This window comes from Patella vulgata, chromosome 2 (assembly GCF_932274485.2).
Source record: "Patella vulgata chromosome 2, xgPatVulg1.2, whole genome shotgun sequence".
Taxonomy (NCBI): Eukaryota; Metazoa; Mollusca; class Gastropoda; family Patellidae; genus Patella; species Patella vulgata.
In genome coordinates this window covers 1,858,408-1,881,467 of record NC_065880.2, presented here as the reverse complement: position 1 = coordinate 1,881,467, position 23,060 = coordinate 1,858,408, and the positions used below count along the sequence as shown (strand labels likewise).

The 23,060-nt window shown below is 35.5% G+C and overlaps 2 protein-coding genes across 2 annotated transcripts; both read left to right on the top strand.

Annotated features, from left to right (window-relative positions):
- Positions 1-2,106: 2,106 nt before the first annotated feature.
- LOC130010765 (serine/threonine-protein phosphatase 6 regulatory ankyrin repeat subunit B-like) lies at positions 2,107-5,607 on the top strand. Its single transcript, XM_056098774.1, has 3 exons — positions 2,107-2,293; positions 3,152-3,494; positions 5,604-5,607. Exons 1-3 carry the CDS (start codon positions 2,107-2,109, stop codon positions 5,605-5,607), a joined length of 534 nt encoding a protein of 177 aa, XP_055954749.1.
- A 7,287-nt stretch (positions 5,608-12,894) lies between these two features.
- LOC130010622 (serine/threonine-protein phosphatase 6 regulatory ankyrin repeat subunit A-like) lies at positions 12,895-22,307 on the top strand. The gene is made up of 2 exons (XM_056098347.1): positions 12,895-13,023; positions 18,265-22,307. Exons 1-2 carry the CDS (start codon positions 12,998-13,000, stop codon positions 21,095-21,097), a joined length of 2,859 nt encoding a protein of 952 aa, XP_055954322.1. The 5' UTR covers positions 12,895-12,997; the 3' UTR covers positions 21,098-22,307.
- The last annotated feature ends 753 nt before the right edge of the window (positions 22,308-23,060 follow it).

Below are 23,060 nucleotides of genomic sequence, written 5' to 3'. Positions count from 1 at the left end.
CCAAGGTAGGATCCATATTTAAAGTAGATTGTGCGTGGCCAAGTCGACTTTGTCGTAATGAAAAGGGCGACAATTACATGGCCGTTATCAGTCACCAAAGGACTACTATTGGAAAAAATCTGCGCTGAAGAATAATATGTAGAATGACTAAAGATGACAGTAGAAAATCAAAATCAAGTCTATGAAAGTAAAATTCTGACGATTTAAACTTGAAAAAGCATATATTTTCACCATAAAAATAACCTTTTAGATCAGGATTTTCCTTTTTCAACTTTGACTTTTGATTTTCTACTTTTTACTCTAGATCGCATTTTCATCCAGATACGCCGCCATATTTAAACACCATATCAGTTTCATCCCGATACGCCGCCATATTTAAACACCATATCATTTTCATCCCGATACCCCGCCATATTTAAACACGATATCATTTTCATCTCGATACCCCGCAATAAGTGAAGTCCATAAGAGAAAACACTCAAACAGAAGTCAATACAGCCTTTCTTATCCAGAATATATATCTTTTAAGATGATGGAGAGGATGGGACTGATAGTTACAAATGTGATAATCTGTATGGTTATTATAAAACGCCGTTTTTTACTGATTAAACACGGCATCGAAGTCAATACGGTAGATACACATGGAATGAATGAATGAAACAGGGTTTCATGGCACGTCAGCTCCAAGCGGGTTTTATGGCGCCAAACATACGGTGAAGGGTATGAGAAAAATTAAAAGATATCACATAAAGTATTCATGTACACAAATAAAATATTAAATAATTAAAAATAAAAATCACAACTTCATGTACACAAATATTTAACCAGCGGCTGCCAGGCAGGATACGCCCACATTTTCGAGAGATGGATAGAGAACAAGCTAAAAAGAAAGTGATTTTTCGTACAATCAGAGGCCATAATTCAGGAAGTTACGGTCCGTTTGCACGAACATCGAAAGGAACCGAGATCTTTGGGTTATAAACTTATATTTCAAGTTTCAACAAAATCGGATAAAAAAATTGTGACCTCTTTAGGGTCCACAACCTTGAAATACCATATTTTTACGCTATTTGAGAACGAAGGGCGACCATTTTGCCTGTCAGTTTTGGGCCGATTTTCACGAAATTCGAACTCAGTCGTCCTTAGGGTGTAACGGTGATATAATAATACGTTTTTTTAAATCGGATAAAAATTACGACCTGTATAGGGTCCACAAGCTAAAAACGTGATTTTTCGAACAATCAGGGGGCATAATTCAGGAAGTTACGTTCCGATATGTGCGAATATCGAAAGGAACCGAGATCTTTGGGTTATAAACTTACATTGCAAGTTTGATCAAAATAGGATTAAAATTGTGACGTCTATAGGGTCCACAACCTTGATATACCATATTTTTACGCTATTTGAAAACGAAGGGCGGTCATTTTGTCTGTCAGTTTTGGGCCGATTTTCACGAGAATCGAACTCAGCCGTCCTTAGGGTGTAACGGTGATATAATAATACGTTTTTTTTAAATCGGATAAAATTTATGACCTCTATAGGGTCCACAAGCTAAAAACGCGATTTTTCGTACAGTCAGGGGCCATAATTCAGGAAGTTACGTTCCGATATTGAATGTGTCCAAAACAGTAAGGTCGAGCTGCTCAAATATCTGCTTCAACTGAAAGATCTAGATAAAAACCCAGACAAAAAGGAAACGTTAATAATGTTATGTTGCCATCAACTAAATACTGAAAGTTTGAAGATTTTGTTGAACAGTGTACTAAAAAATACTATTAATCAACAGACGGGTGATGATCAATATTCTGCTCTACACATTTGTGTCCGTGGCTGGTGGAATAAGGAAGTTCTTGATTGTGTAAAATTATTGGTGGAGGCAGGGGCGGAATGGACATAAACGAACTGAACTCATGGAATGAAACTCCACTGTATTTAGCAGTATGTCAAAGAAATGATTAGATGGTGATGTCAATATTAAAGCAGGTAAAGACTTGACACCCGCCTTACTGGTGTCAGTAAGAAAACAAGATGCGACTATGGCTGAAACACTGATTAAAGCTGGATGTGATGTTAACAACGCTGATAAAAACACTGATTACACCTTTAATGGAGTCACAAAGAGGACAACAGACGACTACTGCTGAAATACTGATAAAAGCTGGGTGTGATGTTAACATCGCTGATAAAAACGGCGTTACACCTTTAATGAAATACGTGGAGATGGGTAATCTTGTTTTAGTTAAAGAACTTATTGACCACGGTGCATCTGTCAACGCTAAAGATAACAAAGGATGTTTTGTATTGGACTATTTATTTCCTGCTTACCACCATACGAACGATCAATCTACTTCAGCAGATATTATTAAGATGTTGATGGAGACTGGGGCTGATATTCATAAATGTAATAATCTGTTGTGTAGAGCAATTGATTGTGAAGATTATGAAACAGCTTCATTGCTTATCGAAATGGGCATCGATATCAATACGGTAGATGAAGTTGGAGATACCCCCCTTGCTCTTGCTTCCAGGAAAGGTAAATTAGAATTGTGTCTTTGCTGACATCAAAAGATTGTGTTATAAATCACCAGAATCTAAAAGGCGAAACAGCGTTGCACAAAGCTATACAAGCGTCGAGAGATGCTGATGAAAACATGGAAAAAATAATAAATACGTTGCTGATACAGAATGGAATAAACGTGAATATTAGTGATGTCCACGGACACACGGCAATGGACAAACGGCCTTGTCCATGGCAGTAGGTAATGGAGAAAGATCTATTACTGAAGAATTATTGAAGGCTGGTGCTGATGTAAACCGCTGTGATAAGAGACGGGAAACCCCATTGATGATGGCAGTTGTATAGGTGATAGGAACAATTTGATGGAAAGGATTTTTAGTGAAAGCAATACGGGGGGAATTAATGATTGTGGAAAATTATTGGTGTAGGCAGGAGCGGATGTTAATCTACAAGATATGGATGGGAAAACGCCCATCCAACTGGCTGCTGAATGTGGTATGGTGACAACGGTAATATATTTGGCACAAAGAGGAGCAAACCTTGATATTAGAACCCATCAAGGTTCCCTTCTTCATTGTCTTGCAGGGAGTAGGATATGGGTAGATTCATATGATGAATGTGTCCAGCTATTAATAACCCATGGTATGGACATAAACCAGCTGAACTCATGGAATGAAACTCCACTGTATTTAGCAACTATATACAGCAATGAACAGATGGTGAAGTCGTTAATTAAATCACATTGTGATGTCAATATTACACCCGTCTTACTGGAGTCTATAAGAAGACGGGAGACGACTATCGCAGAAATACTGATTAATGCTGCTGGATGTGATGTTAACATCGCTGATAAAAATGGTGTAACACCTTTACTGGAGTCAGTAAGAGGAGAACAGACGACTATCGCTGAAATACTGATTAAAGCTGGGTGTGATGTTAACAGCACTGACAAAGACGGTGCTACACCTTTACTGCGGTCTATAAGAAGACGGATGACGACTATCACTGATATACTGATTAAAGCTGTGTGTGATGTTAACACCACTGATAAATACGGCGTTACACCTTTAATGGAATGCGTGGAGATGGATAATCTTGTTTTAGTTAAACAACTTATTGACCGCGGTGCATCTGTCAACGTTAAAGATAACAAAGGATGTTTTGTATTGGACTATTTATTTCGTTCTTACCACTATCCGAACGACCAATCTACTTCAGCAGATATTGTTAAGATGATGATAGAGGCTGGGGCTGATATTCATAAATGTAATAATCTGTTGTATAGAGCAATGAATCGAGGATATTATGACACGGCTCCAATTCTTATTGAACACGGCATCGATGTCAATATGGTGGACCAAAATGGCGATAATCCCCTCGCTCTTTCCTCTGAAAAAGTTAAATTAGAACTAGTGACATTGCTGACATCAACAGATTGTGATATAAATCACCAAAATCTAAAAGGAGAGACAGCGTTGCACAAAGCTATACAAGTGTCAAGATATTCTGCTAATTATGAAGACAAGGAGAAAATAATAAATACGTTACTAATACAGAATGGAATAAACGTGAATATTAGTGACGTCACAACAGTGTAGGACAGAATATTTATCTATAACCGACTGTTGGTTAATAGTATTTATCAGTTCACTCTTCAACAAAATCTCCAAAATTTCGATGTTTAGTTTATGGCAACATAACATTAATAACGTTTCCTTTTCGTTGGGGTTTATATCTATATTTTTGAGTTCAAGAAGATGTTTTAATATCTCGGCGTTATTGTTTAGAACGCACTCAGTGAGGGCAAAACGCAAAGGTATTCCTTTAGAGTGGAGAAATTTAACACCCTCTATGAAATTAGATTTTATTGCAGCCTTCATCAATTGTATATTGGTCTTAACATCTACAAAATTGTTTGCAATACTCTCTGGGGGAAGCAATAATTCCACCATAGGTAGACATCTGTTCTTAAGAGCAGCTTTACATTGTTCTACCCAAATCCAGTGTTGTACACAACTGTCATATAACGCCACACAGTCATGTATAAGTCTTTCTACAGCAGCTGCATCATTTGTATTGACAGCCTTTGTTAACCTGAAATAACAAAATAAAATTAGTTTTAAAGCTGACACGGACAATACATAGAAAAATGATCGATGCGTCTTTTCTTTTTGAATTCGTGAACATATAGGTTACCAGTAATCGACCTGTACGTCCACCAACAACTGTGTCGTCCTATGTGATATTGAATTGAATTCTTTAAGAAGGCTACATGTCTCGTGACCATCAACTTCACACTGCCAAACTCTAGAACGTCCAAAAGCGGACGGGGTTACCAACAAGGATAATATTATAGCAAATGTTTTACTAAAAGCTGGTGCCGATCTGAAACCAAAAGATGTATTGGGTAGAAATGCGATATTCCTTGCAATACTCTTGAAAGTTTCACTGGATTTAGATGTTTTACTCAAATATTCAGATTTGAGAAGTGAAGCAGATGACGCTACAGATGACGAAGGCAAAACACCTTTAATGGCGGCAGCAGAAAGAGGACCTAAACCTATGGTAGAAACACTACTCAGAGCTGGCTGTAATATCAACCTACAAGATCATCGTGGTAAGACGGCGTTGATGTTTGCTGTAGACAACCAGGATGAAACTATTTTATCACTTCAGTTACAGAATGGTGCAGACTGTAATATTTGTGATGTCAATGGCAAAACAGCGTTGATGGTGGCAGTGGAGAAACAAAGATATGGTCATTGTGAAGCATGGATGAAATCTGGTGCATCTGTAAACCAAGTTGATAACAGTGGAAACACAGCCTTGCTGATTGCCGTCAAAATGAATAACACGAATATGGTAAAGGGTTTATTGAAGGCTGGCACCGATGTTAACCTGAGTGATAACAATGGCAAAACAGCATTGATATTAGAATTTGAAAACCAAAAAGGGATGCATTGTGAAAATTTGCTGAAATCTGGTGCATCTGTAAACCATGCTGATAATGATGGAAATACGGCATTAATGATTGCAGTCGGGTTTAATAACAGGAAGATTGTAAATGATTTACTGAAATCTGCAGCTGATGTTAATCTGAGTGATGACAACGGAAATACAACATTGTTGATTGCCGTCAAAGATAATAACCAGGGTATTGTAAATGATTTACTAAAGGCTGGAGCTGATGTTAATTTGAGTGATGATAATGGAACGACGGCTGTAATGGCAGCAGCAAGAAACTGTAATAGACCTATTTTAGAAAGTTTACTAGATGCTGGAGCTGATGGTAGGGGTCGGAAATGGATCAACTGTCTAAAATTACTTTTAATTAATAAATGTCACCCGTCGTCTCTTGATACTCCAGGAGAAGATGGAAACACTTTATTCAAATGGTTACTGGAAAAAAACGAACAAGATCTTATATGGTATCTCATAAAGGAAAATTGTTCTCTCAAAGGTTTGGATCTTTCAAAGGTCAAAGATAAATTTCAATTTCCGGATATGTTGATGCTTTCTAAAATTTTGTTTGAAAGTGGTGCACCGAAGAGTGAAATAGAAAAAATGATTTTGATGTCGGTGTTAAATACTGGTTTGTCGCTTTCCACGCATAATCCTGTGTTGGGTGAATCTGAAGATAAACAGCAGTTTGAAGAATTCCGTGATTTCTGTAAATCGAGAAGTTTGAAGTCAAGATGTAGAAGAGAAATCAGAAATTGTATCGGATCAGGAATCAGCAGTAAAATAACACAAGTTGGTTTACCACAACCTCTACAAAATTATGTCGTCATGAAAGACTTGATACCTGAGAAATACTTTACTCTTGTACTGTACTAAAAGAAAATATTAGACTAAAAATTATTAATTATCGAAAAGTACTTGAAAAGTAAACAACAGATAGAAAATGAGTTTAATGAAACCTTAGTAAATAAATGGGATTATACAATATGATTATTATGCATACCTCTAGTATTTCTTTTATTCCTTTCATGCCTCTAGCTATCTTTATCTTTATCTTTATGTATTGTGTTTTAGTTTATTATTTTTATGTTTGTTCTACTAAATGAATTATCAACATATACTATAGCTTTCAATAATAAATCAATTTTTTGTATGATTATTGTTTTAATGTGATGATAAGATATAGACAATCTCCTACGAGTATTTTTTGATATCCAAAAAGACGATTAGGAGATTTTATTTATCACCCAACCCTTTCGTACAAGCACAAATAAATAAATATAATTCTTTGGTATAGATTTTATTTTACGGAACCTGATTACATTACAACGTAATATGTTTATAGTTTATTTACATTACAACGTAGTGATACATTAGTATTGACAGCAGGTCACCCATTGCAAAGTCCTATATATTGACCCGGTAGTTCTTGTAAGGTCAAGCCAACCGCCATGATGGATAAACAAACTAATCGGTGTCACTGTCTATAATTCTTGGGCGTTTTAGGGAGTATTGTAATTGTTTATGGTAATTGAGAACTTTCCTCCAACAATATTACTGGACCCCAAAACAGACTGCAAATGCTCGCGTTTGTTTGAACTACTGTTACTTTGTGAAGACTATAATGATGACGAAGAAACGACGGTTGATGTTGGGAGCGGACGCTGGTAGTTACATTCTGAACCAGAAAGAATTGATGATATTTGCTTGTGCTGATTATCATTTATATGGGAATAATTGTTGATGCTCCGAATTTTTTTATGGCCGGATATTTGCATGATGTGAGATGGAGGAACATCAGAATCGTTTAGTTTTTGCACTGTGATTGGTAAGTTGTCTGTCTGTTGAAATTCCATTAATTTTCAAGTTTATGTATGCCAACTGGCGGACGCTTAAACCATTGGGAACCTACTTCGGGATTAGGTACAGTTGTACATGATATATAAAAAGGGCTTTCTGGATTTGAGAAGTTGTGTGGCCTCAAGTTCTTATAAAGCTTGTATAGTTCTACGGGACAGCGGTCTTTTTTGGTGTAATTTGTCTTACATTTTTTGAATTATAGCCCTGTCTTGTTTTCGAAACCCTTTCAGTAAATTCTAAACATTGTGTTAACCCATCACTATCTAATTTCAGTTCAACCTCACCTCATAACATTTGTTTGTGCTCGTCTGAACCACTGAGACCAAAAATGTATGGTGTTGTAAAACCAAAGTGTATTTAAAATTGACTGTGGTGAAGTTGATCCTAACTGTTTGGCCTGCCACAGAGGTTCTATCTCTTCATCTGTTATAGCATCAGATCTATGAGGAAAGTTACCTTTTCCAAGGGATTTTAATTCTTTTTGCTTAGCCTTCATTACATCCCTATACCTAGAAAAGGCTATACTTTTCCGAAGTGTGTGTCCATAGTTATGACTGCGCAGGTAGCGTTCAACAGATGAACCTATGCCACACAAAGTATTGTTTTCAAACCCACCACAATCAAGTTTGCCTGCAGATACAATAAATTTGCATAAAATGTTGTTCAATTCATCTGGGGGAATTTCATGGATTCGCTGAGGATCATTGTTTTTCGAAATAGACTCATGTAGTAGGTTTGTGTCGAATAATGTTTTTCTTGCAGTATTTGGATTTTCTTGCTTAGTTAATAATTTGTCAATATAATTCTCATCAATTTTAATAAATCTTTTGTTTTCAGAGCCAGTTGGAGGCACAATCTAGTTTAAAGATGTGACATTTGAAGTTGTTGTCTGCTCTTCTACATTTGAAATACATGTGTTTTTGGATTTGAGCAACTGGAGTCTGTCTACATCAATTGAAGCTATATAGCCAGAACCATCTATTTCAACAGTGTAATTACGTACACCAACACTATTTAAAACAGTTCCTTGTCCAGAAAGGTCAATTGAAACATTATCACCAGAGTGAAAAACATTGATGGTCTCCATGTTGAAATATATATTACATAAAAGTAGTTCCTTTTAAATAAAAAATGTAGTTCCTTTTAAATAAAAAAGTAGTTCCTTTTTAATTGACCAATCAGATTCATTTTAAGGGATATTCAGTAGATTATGTAATTTATCACACAAGCAATATCTACTATTGGGTGATAAATGATGTTACACACTGTGAATGTAATGTGAACTATGTACTTTGTCGTTTTTATTGATTATTAAATAAAGACTTAAATAAACCATCAAGATGACGACGCGGCTAATGTTTGCATCGAAGGCTTCCAATACTTTACTCTTTTATTGTGGATATAATTACGATAGCAGCAATGATGAACCAGATTACGATGATAGCAGTGATGACATTTTTTATGAACAATTATTATTTTGATTCTTCTGACTGAAGACTTTATGACCGTAACTTTGAGCAGATCTAACATATTAGATCAGGTTATCCAGTGAGCAGATCTAACATATTAGATCAGGTTATCCAGTCTAGGATCTACAGTACAGTAGAACTTAATAAGACTGACTATGACGGTCTGAGACATGACGTTTTGACATATGACTGGGAGTCCATTGTTGATGATTCTGTGGAGCTTTCCTGTGCTGCTTTTACATGTGAATTGACAAAGATTGCAAAGAAAAATATTCCAAATAAAGTAGTAAATATTAGACCACGTGATAAATTTTGGATGAATAATAGTATTAGAAAACTTGCAAGAAAGAAAAACAAAATTCACAAGCGTGCTGTAAAATCAAATTCCGACCATGATTGGCAAAACTTCAGACAAATTAGAAACGTATATATCGACTTAATTAGGAAATGTAAGAAAGAATATTTTCAAAAATTGGACGATAAAATCAACGATCCCAAAAACTTTGGCAGTAAAGATTGGTGGCATCTTGTCAATTCATATGTAAAGGGTGAACACTCCACAAACATCGATTTACCCCCAATTGTCAACAATGGAGTCATGGCGTTTTCTGACCTTGAAAAGGCAAACACTCTTTACAAATTCTTTATCAAACAATCACAGCTCGACACAGCCAATGCACATCTTTCAATTCTTAAACAAAATCCATCTTCACTGTGCAATATCTAGCTAACACCTCAGGAGGTTAAAGACATGCTTCTATCTATTGATGTTTCTAAAGCTATTGGGCCAGATAAAATTAATGGTAAACTTTTGAAGACTATAATTTTTGAAATTTCTGTACCACTATGTAATTTATTTAACTTATCTTTATCTCCTAAAACAGTAACCTCTATTTGGAAAACGGCTAATGTAATAGCTATTTTGAAAAAAGGTGACCCAGCGGAATGTGGCAATTATAGATCTATTTCTCTTCTGAGTATAGTTGCTAAAATGTTTGAAAAATGTGTATATAAGCATGTTTTTAACTTCTTTCGGGCACACTCCGTTATAACTAATCTGCAAAGAGGTTTTTTGCACGGCGAATCAACGACTTACCAATTAATTGATCTTGCACACTTCTCTTGTCAAGCCATTGATGAAGGCAGTACACGAGGGCAGTGTTCTGTGATATTAGCAAGGCATTTGACAGGGTCTGGCACGCAGGACTCTGTCATAAGCTTGGGACGGTGGGGATAAGGTGAGGTCTACTTGACTGCTTCAGAAGTTATTTAACCAGTCACTAATTTTAGTTCACCTGTTTCGGTTGAAAGAACAGAGGATATCCATGTGCATCGTAAATATATATATCATATTGTTTTTCATTTTTAAATATTTGTGTACATGAATTTGTGTTTTTTATTTTTAATTATTTAATATACTGTGATATTTGTTTTTATTTGTGTCAATCTGTGATTGTCAGTGGAACCTCGTCTTCTCCTTTGACTGGCCCTGCTGGTATTCCACAGGGCTCTATCCTCGGACCCCTCCTCTTCCTTATTTATATAAATGATATTGTTGAAAACCTTAATTCTAATGCTAGATTATTTGCAGATGATACCAGCTTGTACTTGAGAATCCATGACCCAACTGCATGCGCGGCTGTCCTTAACGAAGACCTAGATATGACACTGTGAATTATGTCTTGACGGTGGTTAGGGCTAGAGAACTTTGTATTTTCTTTGATAGTTACAGTATCTCTTGTTATAAAAACTAAATCAAAAGTATTTTGCCTTCCTTATTCTTCCCCTTCCAACCACTGTATGTATTGCTTCTCAGATAAAGGCCCATCTAGATCGCCGCTGCACCCTAATGATGGTTGAGTTCGAATTTCGTGAAAATCGGACCAAATCTGTCGGACAAAATGGCCGCCCCTTGTACGCAGATAGTGTGAACATCTGATACAGGGTTGTGGACCTCCTAAAGGTCACAATTTTGATACAATTTTGATGAAACTTGAAATGCATGTTTATGACCCAAAGATCTTGGTTCCTGTTAACATTCGCGCCCTTGATTGTACGAAAAATCGCGTTTTGAGCCTGTGGTCCCTATAGAGGTCAATTTTTATCCGATTTAAAAAAATATATATATATCACAGCTATACACTAACGATGGATGTATTCGAATTTCGTGAACATGGGACAAATACTGACGGACATAATGGCCGACCCTTGTACGAAAATAGTGTACAAATATGGTATTTCAAGGTTGTGGACCTTCTAGAGGCCACAGATTTAATCCGATTTGGATGAAACTTTAAATAAATGTTTTTATCATAAAGATCTTGTTTTTTTTTTGATAATCACACATATCCGAAAATAACCTCCTGGATTTTGGCCCCTTATTGGTCGAAAAATCGCATTTTTAGTTTGTGGATTATCTTGAGGTCACAATTTTTTTCAGATTTTAAAAACCGTTTAGATATATCACCATTCTACTATTAACCACATTCACTCTCTAAAAACACCGACAATTATATTTCTCTACTGTACAGAATTACACGGGCCATGTATTGTCGTAATCAGGTCATATATTTGAGCAACATATTGAAACTTTTATAAATGATAATTTGCTTGAGGTGACTAAAGGAATAAACAATGTTATGACTATACAAGTGTTAATGCTTTATTCATTTATGTGTGTACAGGTGCATAGATCGCCATATTGCTTTAGAACGTTTCATTGTGCACAATTTGAATATGTCTAAAGAATAAAACCTGCTCGTAAATCAAATGATTAATGACGTGTCATTATGTTAACAAATAGTTTTCAATATGCAGTAAACTTCGCATAAGTCGGATCTAAGTGGAATGACAATTTTATCCGAACGAAGCGAAGATCCGAGTTAGCCGAAGACCGAAATTCAATCTTAGCTCGATTAAAAATAAACTGCAAGAGACGGATAATAATTGATTCAAGACACATTTCAAGCTTTTGTTTTTATATGCGAGTACATATCTTCCGTGTTGGTGCAAGTAGATAACTTCTGTTTTGTCGCCATCTTTGAGAAATGTCCTAAATTATCCCGGAAAGTGTCTGGTACAGCAGGCAGCTAGTTTCGAATTTTCAGGGAAAATTCTATTATCGCGTCTCGTCAAATTGGCTGATTTGAGTCAAAATGATAGGGGAAACTATTTTGGGGCTCTGTGCATGGAATACGTAACCGCGTTTTGGACCATCTTGTATCATGAAAACATGCTGAAAATAATCGAAAGTGATCACTCTTTCGATAAAAATGTAAACGTGCTAAATTTCCCTTTGTTCTTTGTGACCCGGGATGTCAAAAGGTCAAATTCTCCATTTTTGCACTAGGAAGATTTAAAGCGTAAAATATAAAAACTAAAGTTAAACCTGTTCTAATTAATACTTATCTTTAGGTGGTCTTAGCACCGTACATTTACTTTGGAACGTCTAAAAAGATCTTGCATAACAGGAACAAAACACTTCGAAACCTGTTTCAAAAATACGCAAAAACTGTCAAATCGAAATCTCCCCGATTGTTATACATAATGAAACTTGTTGTCCGAAAAACAATTGAATAGTTTCATGGTTGTACTAGTTTTATTTGTAGCTTGAGATATATCAAAGTAGACTATAATGTTAGACTATATCTTGAAAGGTCGAAATAGTTTCTCAAAAAAATGTTAATTATAATATTACAATTATTACTCTGTTTCTTTGATGGCATTTGGAAAAGAAAGACATTTTGACAGCATCAATCTCTGCATTCGAAGTAATACGATCAATTTAGCTTGATATATAAACAAAACAAAACATCAGTCAACCATCATTTTGATCAGCTAATAGTTTCATGTAAGAACCCACCATATCAAATGGATTTAGCATTGACGACTGCAGAGTGAATATTTAGTAGTATTACGCCAATCCATATTGTACTTTGACTTTCACTTTACATTCTAAGATCGTTGTGATTCTTAGAAATCAAATAACTATGACTAGAATGTTAACATGTTCAACCAAACAATTGAATTCATGTGTGTCTGGTTATACGAGACTATTTTGTTATGTCTGTTACCAGGTTACCAGGTGTTGTACGAGACTATAGGAGTTGTATCGAAAAAGATTCACTGTGATCAATTTACCACGGAATTATTTTAAACATTTACTTTGGCTTCAATTTCACATGTTACAATGAGTTGGCGTAAATTAGAGGAACAGTAAGTAGATCATAATGTTATAAACGTACTAATATTCTATTATATATACCCATTGAACTATAACACGACACATTAAATTTATAAATATAAACTCTATTACTGAAACAGCCAACAAGCTTGCTATGGCGATACATTCCATTTGATATAAATATAAACTCTATTACTGAAACAGTCAACAAGCTTGCTATGGCGATACATTCCATTTGATATAAATATAAACTCTATTACTGAAACAGTCAACAAGCTTGCTATGGCGATACATTCCATTTGATATTATCACGTGACATATATAATTTTATCGTAGTTATTCAAATAAAATCGTTATATGTAGATGATTTTTCAAACTTTAAAGAATTCGTATACCTGCTGTATCATTTCCTATTTTCAGAGGCCCGATGTGTGCTACATATTGACAATGGTAACTAATCAAATTCTATCCCATTTGTCGTGGGGGGGGAGATTTTAATAACGTAATGGATGTAAATATGGATCGTACAGGGGGTAATTATAAAGTTAAGAAAAACGGCAGACAGGCAATAAATAATATCATTCAAAAATTTAACCTTATAGTTATTTTCCGAATTAAACATAATAATGTAAAGAAATATACCTGGAAGCAACGAAAACCCTTAATTCAAAGCAGGATTGACTTCTGGCTTATAACAGAAACTGTACAGTATGTTAAACAATAAGCGACCATTCGGCTATTTACATAGGTCTGAACTTTTTTGAAACTAAACGAGGCCCGGGCTTATGGATCTTCAATAATAGTCTGGTTTTAGATAAGAATTTTTTATAAATATATTGAACAATCTATAGCAACGTGGGCTCATGAGTTCCATAATCCACTGGACAGTGGGGGTCTTTGTGATTATAAAAATTTAAAATAGTACTATTAAGTATTGCAAAAAAAAAACCACATTAAAATTGGGTTTAAAAAGTACCTATTAGATAAGTTAGAAAGGCTAGAGGATGAAAAATTAAAATTGATTGCTACCGGTAATAATGAAATAGAAACTGTTGAAAAAGAATATCAATTTTTGTTAAACAGACTAGATCAAATTTACGAAGATGAAGCAAAGGGGGCCATATTGAGATCTAAAATTCAATGGTACGAACAGGGTGAAAAGAGCTCAAAATTTTTCTTAAATTTAGAAAAGTTCAGGAAACAAAATACAACTTTGAATAGAATAACCCGGTCTAATGGCGAGGAAGTTAGCCAATGTAATGATATATTAAGTGAAATTCATGATTACTATAAAACATTGTATTCTTCGTGTGACAATAGCTTTAAATTTAATCTTAATATTAACCAGCGGCTGCCAGGTAGGATACGCCCACATTTTCGAGAGATGGATAGAGAACAAGCTAATAAGAAAGTGATTTTTCCTACAATCAAGGGCCATAATTCAGGAAATTACAATTCGATATGCGCAAATATCGAAAGGAACCAAGATCTTTGAGTTATAAACTTACATTTTAAGTTTCAACAAAATCGGATAAAAATTGTGACCTCTATAGGGTCCACAACCTTGATATACCATATTTTTACGCAATTTGAGAACGACGGGAGGCCATTTTGTCTGTCAGTTTGGGGCCGATTTTCACGAAATTCGAACTCAGTCGTCCTTAGGGTATAATGGTGATATAATAATACGTTTTTTCAAATCGGATAAAAATTATGAGCTCTATAGGGTCCACAAGCTAAAAACGCGATTTTTCGTAAAATCAGGGGCCATAATTCAGTAAGTTACGGTCCGATATGCGCGAATATCGAAATGAACCAAGACCTTTGGGTTATAAACTTACATTTCAATTTTCAACGAAATCGGATAAAAATTGTAACCTCTATAGGGTTCACAACCTTGATATACCATATTTTTACGCTATTTGAGAACGAAGGGCGGCCATTTTATCTGCCAGTTTTTGTCCGATTTTCACGAAATTCGAACTCAGCCGTCCTTTGGGTGTAACGGTGATATCAGAATATGATTTTTTAAATCGGATAAAAATTATGACCTCTATAGGGTCCACAAGCTAAAAACGTGATTTTTCGGACAATCAGGGGCCATAATTCAGGAAGTTACGGTCCGATATGCGCGAATATTGAAAGGAACCGAGATCTTTGGGTTATAAACTCACAGTTCACGTTTCAACAAAATCGGATAAAAATTGTGACCTCTATAGGGTCCACAACCTTGATATACCATATTTTTACGCTATTTGAGAACGAACGGCAGCCATTTTGTGTGTCAGTTTTGGGCCGATTTTCACGAAATTCGAACTCAACCGTCCTTAGGGTTTAATGGTGATATAATAAAACGGTTTTTTAAATCGGATACAAATTATGACCTCTATACGGTTCACAAGCTAAAAACGCGATTTGTCATACAATAAGGGACAATAATTCATGAAGTTACGGTCCGATATGCGCGAATATCGAAAGGAACCGAGATCTGTGTGTTATAAACTTACATTTCAAGTTTCAACAAAATCGGATAAAAATTGTGACCTCTACAGTGTTTACAAGCCAAAAACGTGATTTTTCGTACAATCAGGGGCCATAATCCATGAAGTTATAGTCCAATATATGCTAATATCGAAAGGAACCGAGATCTTAGGGTGATAAACCTATATTTCAAGTTTCATTGAAATCGGATAGAAATTGTGACCTGTAGACTGTACTAGTTTTATTTGTAGCTTGAGATATATCAAAGTAGACTATAATGTTAGACTATATCTTGAAAGGTCGAAATAGTTTCTCAAAAAAATGTTAATTATAATATTACAATTATTGCTCTGTTTCTTTGATGGCATTTGGAAAAGAAAGACATTTTGACAGCATCAATCTCTGCATTCGAAGTAATACGATCTATTTAGCTTGACATATAAACAACAAAACATCAGTCAACCATCATTTTGATCAGCTAATAGTTTCATGTAAGAACCCACCATATAAAATGGATTTAGCATTGACGACTGCAGAGTGAATATTTAGTAGTATTACGCCAATCCATATTGTACTTTTACTTTCACTTTATATTCTAAGAATAGTGATTCTTAGAAATCAAATAACTATGACTAGAATGTTAGACAATTGAAATCCTGTGTGTCTGGTTATACGAGACCATTTGTTATGTCTGGTACCAGGTGTTATACGAGACTATATGTGTTATATCAAACAAGATTCACTGTGGCCAGTTTACCGCTGAATTATTTAACGAATTTACCTTGTCTTCAGTTTCACATGTTAAAATTGATATTTCGATCCCAAAAGAAGAAATTCTGTTTTATCGTCATTTAATTTAAGAAAATTCTTAGACATCATAGTCTTAATTCACTAATACAATCTTCAAGTTGTTGTTTAGATAGGTTAAAAGAAGATGGATATTTGGGGTTAAAAGAAGTATATAGTTGAGTATCATCAGCATATAAGTGAAATTTAAGGTTATATTTATCAACAATATTGCTAATATTATAATATAAAAAGTATCGGGCCTAAAACTGATCCTTGTGGAACACCAAAAGATAAAACAGTTTCTTTTGATAGTTTGCCATCTAATAAAACAGATTGTGTCATACCCAGTAAAATTTTTTTTAACAGTTTCAATGCATCACTCTGTATACCAAATCTAAAACGTAATCTATGAAGAAGAATAGAATGGTCAACAGTGTCAAATGCTGCAGATAGATCCAATAAAAGCAAAAACAAACATTTCTTATCATCTAATTCAAGAAGTATATCATTGGATACCCTAGTTAGGGCAGTTTCAATACTATGGAACTGCTTATATGCACTCTGAAATGGCTCACCTAAGCAGTTGTCTTCTATATGACTCTTTAGTTGGATTGCAATTAATTTTTCAAGTAATTTTGAAATGAAACTAAGGTTCGAAACTGGTCTATAATTTGTAAAGATATTGGGGTCAGGATTCGGCTTTTTAATCAGTGGAATGACATATGCTAACTTAAAAACATCAGGAATAACACACAGGAATTAATACTAGAATTGATAATATCAACAATAACATGAATAATTTCATCTAAGCATTCTTTGAGAATAGAAGTAGGTAGAGGATCTAAAGTACATGATTTGGAAGGTGACGATTTAATTACTCTTCTAACCGTATCCTCAGATACAAGATGAAACTTAATTAAAGTAGAAGAAACATTAGAGTTATCGATTATATGTGGGTTGTAATCAAAGGTTATATTTATAGCATCAAGCCCCTCTCTTATAACTTGTATTTTAGATGTAAAATAGTCAGAGAAACAGCTAGCTAAATCAGACGACTTATCAATGCTCGGAATAATAGTTTTCTGCAAATTATGACCTAGTAAGATATTTACAATTTTGTATAAATCCTTCTGCTTATTTATTCGGTTTTTTAAATATTTATATATTTGTTTGTGTATTTCTAAATTAGTTTTTCGTCAGACATGTTCTGCTCTATTCCGTTACAGTTTTTGTTTTTAAAGGAGCTACTGATTGGATAGCTTCAGCTAACTTGATATTGTAAGTGACCGCTTTATTGTGGATGTTTTCAATGGATGCTATATCTATACTAGATTGTTAAGTTCAGATTTGAGCTTATTTATGTCAAGAGATTTAAAGTTTCTATGTGTAAATGTTCTTCTGACAGGGTTAGGTGGTTTATTATGAAGATTAAAGCACACTGGGAAGTGATCAGATATTAAATAATCTGAAACAGAGGGTGTATAATATATTCTGCTTTAACCACCGAACATACATCAAATGACAAATCATACATCTAACATACATCAAATGAAACAACACATTAAATAATAATCATGTGATCTCTGAAACAGAAAGAAATGTTTATAACATGAATATAATCTCGATTATTGCTTGCTATGGCGGAATATTCCATTTGATATTAACATCAGATCTCTGAAAAAGATATTAACATGAGAGTATCCTATCACGTGACATATATATTGGTACTGTGTATGACATGCTATTGTCAATCTAATTCAGACTAAGATTATGTAGATAATGTTTCAAATTGCATAAAACCAATATATCTACACATCTATTTCTGGAAGGAAATGTTACGCTGGGAAGTCCCGGTTTATAGGACCCCTAATTCAGCTACACAATACACCTGGTGACAACAGTAACTAATTATAGTATTGAGGTGAAGTGTGTTTATAAAACATTAAAATTCCGTATCTTCATGGCAACCCATCTTTAACATTGGTTGTATTTTTCTATTTCAGGTTAAAAGAGGCTGTAAATAAGAATGATACAGTTGCTGTAGAACAAATTATACAGGCTAATGTGGCATTATGGGACGACTTTAAACTACACCCGATGTGGCTAAGACTCTGTAAAGATGCTCTTAAGAACAGATGTCTACCTATGGTGAAATCGTTGATGTCCCCAGAGTGTATTGCTAGCAACTTTGTAGTTGCTCTTATAAACAGATGTCTATCTTTGGTTAAATTGTTGCTGCCAGCAGGGAGTATTGCTAACAACTTTGTGGATGATGCGACCAGTTTAGGATTGATGGACACAGCAGTACACGCTGATTTCTTGGAGGGTGTTAAATTTCTCCACTCTAAAGGAATACCTTTGGATTTTACATCTGAAAATTTGCGTAGTAACTGGAATGCTCTCGTTCATTGCGTCAGAAGCAATAAGGTCGAGGTGTTAAAATATCTTCTTGAACTCAAAGATCTAGATAAAAACCCAGATAAAGAGGAAACATTATTAATGTTATGTTGTCATCAACTAAATATTAAAAGTTTGGACATACTGTTAAAGAGTGAACTAATAAATACTATTAATCAACAGACACATGATCTTCAATATTCTGCCCTTCACTATTGTGTAGGTGGAAGGAAGCATGTGGGAGATCGTTATAGTCATAACAGGAATCTGAGGAATGTCCCTCTTTGTGTACAGTTATTGGTGGAGTCAGGAGCGGATGTTAATCTACGGGATAGTCACGGCAGAACGCCCATCCAATTAGCCGTGGAATGTGGTATGGTGACTACGGCAATATATTTGGTACAAAGAGGAGCAAATTACCTTGATCATGACAAATACCAAAACAATCTTCTTCATTGTCTTGCAGGGAGTAGGATATGGGAAGATTCATACGATGAACTTGTTCAACTATTAATAACCCATGGTATAGACATTAACAAACGGAACTCATTGAATAAAACTCCACTGTATTTAGCGGTTAGTTATGGAAATGAAGAGATGGCGAAGACATTAATTAAATCACATTGTGATGTGAATATTACACCCGTCTTACTGGAGTCAATTGGAAGAAAACAGACGACTATTGCTAAAATACTGATTAAAGCTGGATGTGATGTTAACATCACTTATGAAAACGATGTTACAACGATGTCAGTAACAATACAAGATGCGACTATGGCTCAAATACTGATTAAAGCTGGGTGTGATGTTAACAGCACTGACAAAGACGGTGTTACACCTTTACTGGAGTCTATAATAAGACGGATGACGACTATCGCTGAAATGCTAATCAAAGCTGGATGTGATGTTAACACCACTGATAAAAACGGCGTTACACCTTTAATGAAATGCGTGGAGATGAATAATCTTGTTTTAGTTAAACAACTTATTGACCACGGTGCATCTGTCAACGCTAAAGATAACAAAGGATGTTTTGTATTGGATTATTTATTTCGTTCTCACCAATATACGATCGACCAACCTACTTCAGCAGATATTGTTAAGATGATGATAGAGGCTGGGGCTGATATTCATAAATGTAATAATCTGTTGTATAGAGCAATCAGTGGTGGCCATTATAAGACGGCTTCATTACTTCTCGAACATGGCATCGATGTCAATACGGTAGATGAAAATGGAGATAAACCCCTTGCTCTTGTTTCCGCAAAAGGTAAATTAGAACTAGTGACATTGCTGACATCAACAGATTGTGATATAAATCACCAAAATCTAAAAGGAGAAACAGCGTTGCACAAAGCTATAAAAGTGTCAAGATATTCTGCTAATTATGAAGACAAGGAGAAAATAATAAATACGTTACTAATACAGAATGGAATAAACGTGAATATTAGTGACGTCAATGGACAAACGGCTTTGTCCATAGCAGTAGCTAATGGAGACACATCTGTCACTGACCAATTATTGAAGGCGGGTGCCGATGTAAACCATTGTGATAAGAGAGGGGAAACTCCATTGCTGATGGCAGTTAAAAATCAGGATAATGTTATGGTAGATGTTCTACTGAAGGCTGGCGCCGATGTAAACCACTGTGTTAAGAGACGACAATCACCATTATTGGCAGCAGTAAGAACATGTAATCTATCTATTTTAGAATGTTTACTAAACGCTGAAGCTGATGTCAATTTGAGTGATAACACTGGAAAGACGGCTTTGATGATAGCAGCAAGCAACTGTATTAGACCTATATTAGAATGTTTACTTAACACTGGAGCGGATGTTAATAAAACTGATACAGATGGACGATCAGCTATACATGCTATAATGGTTGGTGGTCGTAGGGGTCGGAAATGGATCAACTGTCTAAAATTACTTTTGATCAATAAATGTCACGTATCTCTAGATACTCCAGGAGAAGATGGAAACACGTTATTCCAATGGTTACTGAAACAAAACGAAGTGGATCTTATATGGTATCTTGTTACAGAGAACTGTTCGCTTCGAAGCTTGGATCTTCGAATGGTCAAAGATAAATTGCGGTTTCCAGATACGTTGATGCTTTTCAAAATTCTCTTTGAAAGTGGCGCACCAAAGAACGTTATTTTGTCTCGTTCAACATATGATGTGGTGCTGAGCGGATCAAAGGGTACGCGGAAAAAACAACGCGTTGAATTTCGTGCTTTCTGTAAATCGAGAAGTTTGAAGTCAAGGTGTAGAAGAAAAATCAGAAACTGTATCGGACCAGGAATCAGCAGTAAAATAACTCAAGTTGGTTTACCACAACCTCTACAAGATTATGTCGTCATGAAAGACATGATACCCGAGAAATACTTTACTCTTGTACTAAATGATAAAGATGATGCGCCACGATCAGGCAAGTGATTGTACTGAGATGGATCTTGTATTATGTTAATTCTTGCTGTTCAAAGTTCACCCACGGCAGCAGCCGACTGATAACAATCGGTTTTAGATGAACCATTTGTTTATATATATACATGCGGTAGTTCGTCTTCTACAAAACACTTTGTATTATTTCTACCGTAAATATCGGATGGGGTGAAAAACCGAGGTCCCGTGTATATATTGGAATGCACATAAAAGATCCCCTGGCAGTTGGAATTCGATATAAGAGTAGGTGATAGTGCCGCTGCCCGGGCAAAAATTTCCCTCATAGCACACTGTATGGCGTATGCCCGTCTTCATTAGCCCAGTATAGGAGCAAAATAGTAGGACGTTAAACCCCATTTCATTTCATATTTTGATTGATTAATCAAGAATGACGTTTATACAATGTATTTATATGAATTTTCAAGTTAGTAAAACCAACTATTTAAGTAAGAGCCCTCGTTGTACAGAAATTGTTTATTTATCATATTGTTGCAACCCTGGTGTGGCTAGGTGATGTACTGAAATTGTTTATGTATCGTATTGCTGCAACCCTGGTGTGGCTAGGTGTTGTACTGAGATGGATTTACTTGCACTTTCATTGCACCCATCACGTGACCAGGTAATGTGTCTTACGTTATATATATGGGTTTATCTTAAATAAAATTTCATTTGTTATTTAAATTTTCACAATAAAGACAAAGTTAGTAGATTTATATTCAGTTCTTTTTTGTCAAGTGTAATATTTTTTCTTTATCAATTATGCGTTAAGCAGTGCTAAAATTCATACTCCGGGCATGGCGTTGGAATTGTGACCAATCAGATTGCAGGGAAAGGTACTTATGCATGTTGAAATTTACTAAAAGGAATTTTAAAACAGAGAGTAATTCACTTTGGCATTATGTTTCTTTTCCAACATCTAACATCATGTACGACTGATGGACGCCAGTGGCGTGAAAAGAGGGCGACAAATGGTCGACAACCTCAGTAATCCATTTCAATGAGTGAAAGTAAGTTTAAGCTGTTTTAGATTTTAAATTATCGCTGTTAACATTGCTGTACAAATTTAAATAAATAGTTTATTTCGTCTGTTTTAGAGGTCCATATTGAAATATGGTCATATATTGTGGTCGACACCGTCCGCCGCACACACATCTACAAACATAGAATTTCCCTCAATTACTTTTAGAGTTATGGCCCTTGCTTGACCGTGGAAGCGCCCATCTGTACTAAATTTCAATGCAGTGGTATACTGAAGAATCCTTTGAAGTCTTGTGGACCATATGGACGACTTGACTGCTGTGGCCGTGTATTTCTTTGCCTGGCAACCTATCTTTACATATTTAAGTGTAATGAAAAGGCGTCTTTCTGTTCTCCTCCTACTGGGCTAAAGAAGACGGACATACGCCCGCCACACAATGTGCAATGAGGGAAATTTTGCTCGGATAGCGGCGCTACGGCCTACTCTAATATCGAATTCCAACAGCCAAGGGATCTTTTACGTACATGCTAATATGTACACGGGACCTCGTTTTTTTTGTCTCATTCGGACTTCTGATAAGGGGAAACCACGCCGGAAAATCCCGATGAACTGAACATGCGACCTCCAGGCTAGCAAGCCATTGTTTTACACACTTAGTCACCGTCGCCCCAGATCAACTAAAGAACTAAAGGCCAGCATACAACCCAAGCTCAAGTGTCGAAAGTTTTAGAGAAAACAGTTAATTGGTTATGTAGCTGAATTTAGTCTTTTCAGCACTAGTTTGTTTAGTAGGGAGGACCTTTGGCTGCCAACTAGCAATTTACAGCGCTCTGCGACATTTCGTTGTGGATGTACACCATTTGCCGAAAATCAAGTGGACACTATAGTGTTTTGAAAAGATAAAAGATAAATTTCAGCGTTCCGTAACTTTTATCAGAGTTACCAACCATCTTTGCAAACAACTTATGCGGTAGAGGC